The sequence below is a fragment of the Psammomys obesus genome, unplaced genomic scaffold (assembly GCF_907164565.1).
Source record: "Psammomys obesus unplaced genomic scaffold, mPsaObe1.curated_primary_1811, whole genome shotgun sequence".
Lineage (NCBI taxonomy): Eukaryota > Metazoa > Chordata > Mammalia > Rodentia > Muridae > Psammomys > Psammomys obesus.
Genome location: NW_026591086.1, coordinates 4,171,646 through 4,182,659, shown reverse-complemented (window position 1 = coordinate 4,182,659; position 11,014 = coordinate 4,171,646). Strand labels below are relative to the sequence as shown.

The 11,014-nt window shown below is 43.9% G+C and overlaps 1 protein-coding gene across 1 annotated transcript in view; it reads left to right on the top strand.

Moving 5' to 3' along the window:
* LOC129678894 (disintegrin and metalloproteinase domain-containing protein 2-like) overlaps positions 1–10,001 on the top strand; it is a 21,591-nt gene extending 11,590 nt beyond the window's left edge. The window contains exons 7-11 of the mRNA XM_055609854.1: positions 2,101–2,157; positions 4,193–4,264; positions 5,525–5,691; positions 7,271–7,352; positions 9,861–10,001. Of these exons, the coding sequence (XP_055465829.1) occupies positions 2,101–2,157; positions 4,193–4,264; positions 5,525–5,691; positions 7,271–7,352; positions 9,861–10,001 (519 nt within the window). The remainder of the gene's footprint in view (positions 1–2,100; positions 2,158–4,192; positions 4,265–5,524; positions 5,692–7,270; positions 7,353–9,860) is intronic.
* The last annotated feature ends 1,013 nt before the right edge of the window (positions 10,002–11,014 follow it).

The following is an 11,014-nucleotide window of genomic DNA, read 5'->3' as shown; positions in this document are numbered from 1 at the left end:
TGTGTGTGTGTGTGTGTGTGTGTGTGTGTGTGTGTGTGTGTGTGTGTATGTGTATGTGTGTGAGTATTTTAAAGACGCAGATGTCTCGGTGAAACCCTGCTTCTTCCAAACAGTGTGTTGTTTCCTTGTGTAGCGACTTAGTTTTATTCAACCATTCGTGGCCTCAGTTTTAATGCACACGTGTAGACTATCATGGATTAAGTAATTTCTCAGTCATGTCATTGTTCCTCCTCTTACACTGTTTTTATTAATCAACTATTCCAAAATGGCTTTATTTTTATCCTCTAAGAAACTTTAAACTGTCGTGCTGTTTTGTGTATTTTGTAGTATAAATTATACTGTCATACTGCACAGTAAGTACAAAGCTTGCGCGAATGCTACAACTGTGAGTGATAAGCCCTTATACACATCTGTAAGGACTTACTGAGACACACACCCATCGCTGCTGTTCTGTATCTTGTTGGTATCTGTTTTGACAGTTAAATACAGTGACAGATCTACAAGCACAGTCCCTCTTTTTCCATTTTGACCTCCTTTTCTTGGAAACTGCTTACACACTTTTGCATTTATAGGATTATCAACTCACGACACTATATACAAATGGAATTATCCAATGTGTCTCTTTTGTGATTTTTTTTTAACCCACCAATGTGCTCATAGTTGTAGTATTTTGAAATGTTAATTCCTTTTTACGTTTGCATAATATTCCATTTCAGGAGTATACCACATTTAACTGATTATCAGGTTGGAGCAATTGGGTGGTCCTCGCTATTTAAATAATACAGTGCTGCCTGGAACAAATGTTTGTGCTGATGTGAGCTTTCATTTCCCTCAGGTATATGCTGGGAACTGAGTTGCTAGGTCACCCGCTAAGTGTATTTCACACTTTAGCGAGCTCCCAGATTATTCTCCAGACTGAAGGTGTCTTCTGCACTCCCAGAACTCAGCCTCTGTCATGATCTAGTTACATGTGAAGTAGGGGCTCATCAGCCGTGAACGTCGAACTCTTTAAGGCCTGCAAATCTACTTTGTGCTGCTATGATTATTCTACTTCCATGTATATTACATTCCTCACTTCATGGGACATCACCATGGCTGTTCCTGCCACCAATGTTTGCAATAGGCAATGTCCTTTCTCCTTTTCACTCACCTGCTTTGGGTCTATCATCATCTTTGGAAATATAAGTCACAACCTTTTAAGGATGATTTCTACTCTGCTTAGAAAACCACAGTTAACTCATTTTATAACCACTAAAAGATTAATGCATCCCTCCATCCCGGATATGCTTGAGTGCTTTTTAACAGGACATGTTTACAAGTGTCGGATGTTCATTTGGAAGGTGGAACAAAGAAGGATATCCAGAGAGGTGTGTGACAATGGAGGTGACAGGAACCAGAGGTCCCCGCCTGACATGAAAACAGCTGATTGGCAGATATAACACTAGTTCGACAGAAATAACCATGCAGACAGCACTGTGTGGTCAGAAAGGAAACCTGAAAGGTCTGGGGATGGCTGGGTCCTCATTTATTGAATGATAAAATTAGATAAAGTCTTAAGTAGAGCAGAGATCCATTATCTGAAAGCAGGTGTGAAAACTCACAAGCAAGATGTGTGTGAATTCTCCTGTACCTGCTCTGGGGACTAACTGCTAAAAGATAGCCAAGAGAATCACAAACATAGGCGCTACACACCCGTGATGCACACACACACACACATGCACACATCTTACATACACACACACACACACACACACACACACACACACACACACCCAAGTACACATAAGTTCTTTCAATTTTAAAATAAGGATAATTTTTAAATGTCATTCAGCTAACAGAACTACATATGAGATTAATGAGAATACGGAGAAAGGGAGAGGTGAGTTGTTTTCTGGATAAAATAAATGTTTGATGAGGTGCCGAGAAGTGACTGGGGACACAGGTGAGAGGGCTCTGGAAAGCTTGCTTTGCTAGTGTCTCTGGTTCTATTTCTGAATATGAAGGTCTCACCACATTGATCTCATCAGCAGTCGTATAAAACTAAAGAGACTGAGGTCATTCTTGAATGCTGAATAGAGCTTGTGGATTTTTTTTTTTCAGCCACTGAAAGTTTTCACTCACTATCTGGAAATACACGTTATAGTTGAGAAGCAAATGGTGAGTACATCCCAACTGTATCTGTCTTGTTAGTTACCGTCATCATCCTCATCATCATCATGGTTAGCAGTGCATCATTAGAAAAGCAATTCTCCCGTGTCTCACAAAACCGACTTTTGACAGAGGAGAGTTGATAACTCTACATTACTGGCTTTTAATAAACTACCAATTTCTTGCACTCTTTTGCTGTTGTTGTTGTTCCTTCATTATTCCTTTTGTCCTAAGTGGAGGTTTGGGGTCTTTCATTACAACAGTTCCTTGGTTTTTAGTTTACCTACTTGTTTGAGGACAGGTACGTATTTACACATACTTGCAAGAACACGGGCACATCCTGTCATCTCTTTTCACAGACGTCTCTGCCAATGCTGCAGCTGCCAGCAACTGCCGCCAATGCGGTCAAGATTCTTGAGCCACTACATTCTGCTTCCTAGCCACACACCTCCCTCAGCCCAATCTCACTGGCTTTCATAATCCACTAATGTGTTCTTCATTTCTACATCTTTTTTTCTTTTTCTCCCAAAATGTTGTATAAATAGGATCACTCCTTATGTAACATTTTGGGAGCTTTTCACACACAGATCCTGGGGATCTTCCTAGTCTTAAGTTACTTCCTGGGGCTGGAGAGATGACTCTGTGGTTAAGAGCACTTGCTGACCTTTCAGACGACCTAAGTTCAGTCCCCAGCACCCACGTGGGAGCTCACAACAGCCTGTTAAGTCCAGCCCCTGTGATCTAGTGCCCTCTTCTGGCCTCCTTAAGCACTGCATGCATGAGGTGCACAGGTACACATACAGGCAAAACTCTGAGGTAGTCACATCTAAATCATTTAAAACTAACATTTTCTGTCTGGAACTATTTTTTTTTTTGGTCTGGAACTATTATTTTTAATTTATTTTTCTTTTTTATTAAATTTTTTATATTAATTACAGTTTATTTACTTTGTATCCCAGCTGTAGCTCCCTCCTTTATTCCCTCCCAATCCCACCCTCCTTCCCTCATCTCCTCCCTGCCCCTAAGTCCACTGATAGGGGAAGTCCTCTTCCCCTTCCATCTGACCCTAGCTTATCAGGTCTCACCAGGGCTGGCTGCAATGTCCTCCTCTGTGTCCTAGCTAGGCTGCTCCTCCCATGGGGTGGTGGGGAGGTCAAAGAGATAGCCTCAGAGTTCATGCCAGAGACAGTCCCTGTTCCCCTTTCTACGGAAGCCACTTGGATACTGAAATGCTATGGGCTATGTCCAAGCAGGTGTTCTAGGTTATAACCATGCATGGCCCTTGGTTGGAGAATAAGTCTCAGACAAGCCCCTGTGCCCAGATATATTTGGTCCTTGTGGCGCTCCTGTCCTCTCCAGGTCTTACTAACTCCCCCTCCTTTCATATGATTCCCTGTGTTCTGCCCAAAGTTTGGCCATGAGTCTCAGCATCTGCTTTGATACACTGCTAGGTAGAGTCTTTCAGAGGCCCTCTACGGCAGGCTCCTATGCTGCTTCTCATTTTCTCCTACTTCCAATGTCCATCCCATTTGTCTTTCTGAGTGAGGATTGATCTTCTTACCCAGGGTCCTCCTTCTTGTTTAGTTTCTTTAGGAGTACAGATTTTAGTATGTTTATCCTATCTTATAAGTCTAGTATCCACTTATAAGTGAGTATATACTGTGTGTGTCTTTCTGTTTCTGGGATACCTCACTCAGGATGATCTTTTCTAGGTCCCACCTGCAAATTTCATGATTTCCTTGTTTTTAGTTGCTGAGTAGTATTCCATTGTTTAAATGTACCACAATTTCTGTATCCATTCCTTATTCTTAATTTATTAATAGTGGAATTATATCTGTGTTTTTTTTTCAGATATTTTTATTTTCCATTTTTTACACTATGTATCATGGTACAACTAAAATAATGTTAATTAAAACATGCTAGTGATTTAAACAGTGTATTACTTTGTTATATTAAAGTTCTAACAGAATTGCAGCCATCACTGTTAAGCAAATATGTGTATGTATATACATATGTATATGTATTTGGTAATTTTATTTTATAGTATGATCATATCGGGGCTGATTCAACCATTGTCACTCAAAAGATTTTCCAGTTGATTGGACTGGCAAATGCTGTAAGTATTTTCATTTTTGTCTTTTTAAAAATGCTTTTACACTTGCGGTCTTAGTTGCTTTTATATCACTGTGATAAAACAACTAGTAAGGAGGGCAGGGGATGTCTCTGACATGGACCCTGTTGGCTGCTTTTGATCACGTCCCTCTGGTGGGGCTGCCTGGCCTGGCCTCAGTGGACTAGGGTGACCTCAGTCCTGATGTTGCTTGATGTGCCAGGATGGGTTGGTGGGGGGCCTCCCCTTTACTGAGGAGTAGGAGAAGGGGGTGAGGGAAAGAGAGAGGGAGGAAGGAGAGGCTATGAAGAGGGGGAAGGGGCCTGCAATTGAGATGTAAAGTGAATTTAAACAAAAAAAAGTGAAAAGCATAACAAAGGCAACTTACAGAAGGGGGGGTGTCTTTGGGCTCATAGTGTCGGAGGGTTAGAGTTCTTAATGGCGGAAAGAGCATGGCTACAGGTAACAGGCATGTCATCTAGAGCTGGAACGGAAAGCAGGAAGCAGGGAGAGTGCACTGGGAGCGGTGTGCAGCTTTGGAACCTCTAAGCCCCACCTCCAGGGAAATACTTCATCCCACCAGGCCACACCTCCTAAACCTCCCCAAACAGTGCTACTGAGTGGCGGCCAGCATCCACATGCCAGCGCTCTGAGGGACACTACCCCTGAAACCACCACGTTTGCTGCTGTTCTAATAACCCCCATACCCTCTTTGGGGTGCTGCATTAAGATGCATGCTAGGTGGTGTGAGGGCCACCAAGTTGAGGTTGAAGTTTCTGCCCTCCTACCTTGCACAGTAGGTCATTGTAAGGGTCACCCACGAAGAGACATCCCTCGGGGGGGGGGGGGGGCTTAGTTCTAGAAACACAAGCATTTTCAAGTATCCAAGGGGCTAAAGAGATGTCTCAGTGGTTAAGAGCACTTGTTGCTCTTGTGGAGGACCTGGGTTCAATTCCCAGAACCCACATGGTAGTTCCCAACCGTCTTTAACTAGTTTTAGGCGATCTGACATCTTCTTCTGACTTCCTTGGTGCCCATACTTAAATGCAGTCAAAATACAAAGAAAATAAAATGGATGAATCTAATTTCAAGGATCCAGTATGGCTTTTATGACCAGGACACTTACCGCTGAGTAACTAACACTTTTAATAGCGACCTACACTGCAGGTTTAAGTGCATGACTTGAGCTTGTTTTTCAAAGCTCTTTTGCCCAGTCCCTTTAGATCGTGTTGCTTGAACAGGTTTTCTGTCTGTGTTCTATTTTAGATCTTTGCCCCCTTTAATCTTACAGTAATTCTGACTTCCCTGGAGTTTTGGATGGATGAAAACAAAATCTCGACCACTGGCGATGCTGACCAGTTGCTCCACAGGTTCCTGAAGTGGAAAAAGGCTTACCTTGTTCTGCGTCCCCATGACATGGCCTTCTTACTCATGTATGTGCGTTCGCAAGCTATGACAGGTCATGCCAAGGAAAGCTGGCATGTGCGGCCCCCCTTCCCACAATACACAGGCGTTTCAGAGAGAAAACAAGTTCTCTGTGATTTCTCCCCTCTGTCTATACATGCAACCCTTATCACAGCACCTTACTTACCATGATTAGGATGATTGGGGTCCCTCGCTTGTCGGTCTGTAGTTGAGCTCACCTCTTCAGTTCTGCTTCCAAGTGCCTTCTTACCAAAGTGCACTCATCGCTCCAGCAAAGGACCCTAGTTGTGCATCACAAGTTCATAACTGCTTGGAAGACCTGTCTGGGTTGCAATCATTTTGCTTTGCTTTAAAATAATATTATTAACAACATTATAATTATATATATATATAGCATAGTTTATTATTATTAGTATAACAACAACAAGGAGAAACTGAACAGATGGCTCAGTGGGTAAAGTGGGTACTGTGCATTTGCGAGGACCTAAGTTCAGAGTCGCAGCACCCTTGTGAAAGGCAGGTGGCCTGTGCTTCTGTGACCTCAGGGCTGAGAGTTTAGAGCAGACAGATCCCTGGAGTTTTCTGACCAGCCAGTCTAGCCCAAGCAGCAAGCAGCAAGCTCCAGGTCAGTTAGAGACCATGTCTTAAAAACTAAGGTAAAGAGGTGTAGCTGTGCCCTTTAATACAGTTCCTCATGTTGTGGTGACCCTCAACCTAAAATGATTTCCACTGCTACTTCATAACTGTATTTTTGCTACAGTTATGAATTGTAATGTAAGTATTTTTGGCAATGGAGGTTTGCCAAAGGGGTCTCAGCCCACAAGTGAAGAAACACTCTCCTAATTACCGTCAAGGTAATGCAGCCATACTGTGCTGAAATTTTTAGTATGCAAGCCTCTCCTATTTAATTGACACTTTGTTTTCTACCATTGGTAATTTCAGAACGTGGAGGAAATGCAGAGCTTTTAGTGTTCTGTAGTATGCATGCCTGCAGTCTGGCAGGCTAACTCCCCCAGGGTGTGAGGAGACTTCTCTTCCCTGACTGTGCCCCGTGCCAGGTTCATTGCCTTTTATTTTGTCGTTTTTTAAGGAATTTTATTTATTTTTATCATATTTTTTTCAGAGAATATATCCATTTTATTCTAAAATAGTCACTGCATTAAATTCATAGAAATCTATATGAAAATGCACTTTCTGGGCTGAAGAGATGGCTCAGTGGTTAAGAGCTGCTCTTAACCAGAGGTCCTGAGTTCAATTCCCAGCCACCACATGGTGGCTCACAACCATTTATAATGAGATCTTGTGCCCTCTTTTGGCATGTAGGTGTACATGCAGATAAAGCAATCATATAAATAAATAAATCTTTAAAAGAAGAAAAGAAAATGCACTTTCTGCTTTTTAACTGATTTTATCATTTTTAGAAAAAGCAAGAACATTGGGCACACCCTAACCCATGTCACAAAAATGTTAGTGGAAATTTTAAGGGTTTGAATCAGTGAGCAAAACTAAAATCTGTCCTATGAAAATAGAGCATTAACTGTGCATACTTTTGCAAAAGTCTGTGATAATAATCTGTTTTCAATTTAGCTACAGAGAGAATTCTGATTACGTCGGCGCCACCTTTCAAGGGAAGATGTGTGACAAGGACTACGCAGGGGCTGTTGCTCTGGTATGCGATGCTTTAATCTGCTTGACTAAACGCATAGTGGGAGGAGGACCTTTTGCCGGAGAGTACTCGCTCCTCTGTAGAGGACCCAGTTCAGTTCCCTGCACTCACTACATCCTTTAGCTCATAACTAGCTGGGACTCCAGCTCCAAGGGATCTGATGCTCTCTGGTAGCCTCCATGAGCACTGCTCTCTCTCTCTCTCTCTCTGTCTCTCTCTCTCTCACTCACACACACACATACACACACACACTCAGAAATAAATCTTGAAATAATGTATAACAGGCTGCTGTGTAAAAAGTATAAAATTAAAGATTTTCTTCTTATATTACTTCCATTAAAATTCGCATTATTGTCAGGCGCCTAGGTCTTTAACACTGGTGCAGTTCTGATACCACCTTGCCTTGGTGCTTCTCACTAGAGAACTTGCTCTCTTCTTTTATGTTTGTGTTTGTATGGTGTCTGCTGGAGTTCCAGAGAGGCAGCATAGAATGTTCTCCTTCTAGAAAGCAAAATGGAGCACGGTGGAGCTGGGAAAGAGGAAATTCTTATTTAAAATCCATAAATTGTATTTTGGGAACTGTTGCTTTTATGGAGAAAGTGATTTCAGTGGTCTCTAAGGGTGGGATGTAGGACTTCCTCAAACATTCACATACAACACAAACACACACACACACACACACACACACACAAAGCTAACATGAAGCAAGAGCTTCAATGGTTAACGAAACGGAAGAACACATCTATCTGAAGGTAGACTGGCTACCAAGGAAGATTCAGCTGCAGAGCCACGGGAAAGCCTGAGATTCATGGCCAAGAACAGTGGTTCTGGGGAAGAGCGGTGACTGGCAGAGGCCCTCCCCAGCACTTTTCTTCTTCCCCACATTCTTTTGGGATAATCATCCCTGATCTTTAGCTGGGAAACCCCAGAAACAGCCAATGTCTGCAGGAGTGAGCTGTTGGAATACATAGGTGCAGCTTGGCTCACTAATGTGTCCCCACTCACCACCCTTTCTCTTTCCATAACCCCTCAGGTCATGCACAGCAAGGCATTACACTCTATTGTCCTGTTGTGTATGGAAAAACACAACCCGAGCACAGCTGTTAGTTGAGAAGCAAGTGAGAATGAGCTGTGTGTGTTTTTAAGTTCTAGATATTCAACACACAAAAAAAATTATATATGTATGTACATATACATATATTCAAGTATACCACTTGCTTTACATTCATCAACTGTGTAATGGTTATTACAGACAGATTAATGATCAGGGCTCAGGAGATGACTCTGTGGATAAGGTACCTTCTGTGTGAGTATGAGGACCTGGCTTTCCAGTCACCATGTAAGAAGGCTGAGGGTGTTAGTGCCCAGAGTACCTCAGTGCTGGGAGGACAGAGAGGGGAGCAGTCTAGAGCTCCCCAGCAGCCGGTACCATCCACAGCGAGCTCCAAGACTGACAAGAGACCTTGTCTCAAAAAAAAATAAAGTGGAAGGCAAAGAGGAAGACAGCTGAGGTGGATATCTGGCCTCTACACGCATGCCCAGCTGAGCATGCTCCCATGTGCATGCGTGTGTGTGTGTGTGCGCACACACACACACACACACACAGAAGGAGAAGGCATACACCACAGACAAACAAAATAATTCATGTACACATACGTAAAACGAACGCATGCTTTATCAGACACAGCACTCTGCCCCACTATCATAGTTTCTGTAATAGGTGAGACTGTTTCCTGGGCAAATAAACACCACTTCTTTCCCTTCATGACTTGTGAGCATTTGTGTGACAGCTGACTTGAAGGACACCGGGCGGGGCTGGCGATGGTCATTCTTGTGTCACTTCTGATCTATGGGAGAAGCACTCTCTGGCTCTAGAAGATGAGACGCTTGCTCTGGGCTGTTCTTTAACATGAGGAAAAGCTCAGCTCTACTATGAATTTTCTAATCACTCACAATTTCTAAAAAAGAAATTGATTGCTTTCTTGTTTTTTTTTTTTTTATTCCACATGTATGAGTGTTTTTGCATGCATGCATCCTTGTACACCACAAGCATGCAGTGCCCTCAAAGGCCAGAAAAGGGTGTCAGATCTCCTGAAACTGGAGCTATAGACAGCTGTGAGCATCTGTGTGGGTGCTTGGAATCAAACCTGGGTCCTCTGGAAGAGCAGCAAATGCTCTGAGGCACCGAGCCATCTCTCCAGACCTTGCACCTTGCAGTTTATTTTTATTCTTCACCTCAATATTCTAACTGGAATGGGTCCCACTTAAACTTATTTAAATTATTTTTTCTGAGGGTCTCAAAAGACACGTCTTTAGCTCACTCCTGTGTTTGCCTGTCGCCTGTAAGCGCACTGTTGCAAGGTGGATGGTACTTCTGTGGCTAGCAAGACACATGCTTCCACGGTACGACGTGGCTATTGTTAATAATTAATTGCCTCTTCCTAGCCGCAGGTGGAATGCCTCCCACAGTGTGTACACGCGCATTTGTGGTCTGGTGTGTTTTCTTTTCAGCACCCCAAAGCCGTAACCCTGGAATCACTTGCAATTGTTTTAGTTCAGCTACTGAGCCTCAACATGGGGGTAGCGTACGACGACCCGAGCAAGTGCAAGTGCGGAGCAGGCATCTGCGTGATGAACCCGGAAGCGATGTAAGAGCCTGGGCTTTGACGCCTCCCCTCTAGAGTCCACATTAAGCCACTCCCTGCGCATTTATTTAAAGGAAACTAACCTGTTAGAAGCTGGGCGTCTCGGATAGGTTTCTATCGCTGTGATAAGACACCACGACCAGAAGTAAGTGGAGGAGGAAAGGCTTGGTTTCATCTTGGCAAAGTTCATCACTGGGGGAATCAGGGACTAGAACAGAAGCAGAAGCCGAAGGAGAGGCACTGGGGAGGCTGTTGACTGACTAGCTCCTTATGCCTTCCTCAGCCAGCTTCCTTAGTCAACTCGGGACACCCTACCCACAGTGAGCTGAGCAGTCTCGCATCTGTTGATCCATAAAATGCCCCACAGACATGCCCTCGGGCCGACCTGATGGAAACATCTTCTCAGTTGAGGCTCCCTCTTCCCAGAGGTCTCCGGCTTGTGCCAGCTGAGCCTCAGCCCCAGTCCCTCGGCAGTATTTAACAACTGAGTGGCCTCACTGGGAACCCCCCTAAGCCAATTAGTGGAGAAAGAAAAACAAATCTTTTTATGTTTGTTTCTCATACTGTAACACAATTATGTTTAGAACCAAAGACGGGGGGGGGGAGGGGGGGGGGGAGAGATGAATGTCCTGGTGAGTAGACTTCAAACAATCCCTCTGACTCTGCGCCTTTTGTGAGAGATGTGCCAGGGATCCTGGCTGTCACAGATTCCTGTGCGGTCACACTGACTCAGGCCTCAGGTCAGGATGTAGGTGCTGCAACGCCGCGCGCGCGCGCAGAGACAAGCAGATGCGGAGACGCAGCATGTGGAGCTCTGCAGACTGAGCACAAAACACAGCTCTGGGTCCCTGAGTTTCACCCCCACGGATTCAATCAACACGACTGGATAAAAATTGCTGGATTGCTGGGGTTGCGGGGGAGGTTGTAATCTGGTTTCTTAGTCCCTACTTCCTGAAGCACCGCAATAAAAAGGGTATGTGCCCAGCATTGGCTTGAAGCCTTGAACACCATCTGGGGGGG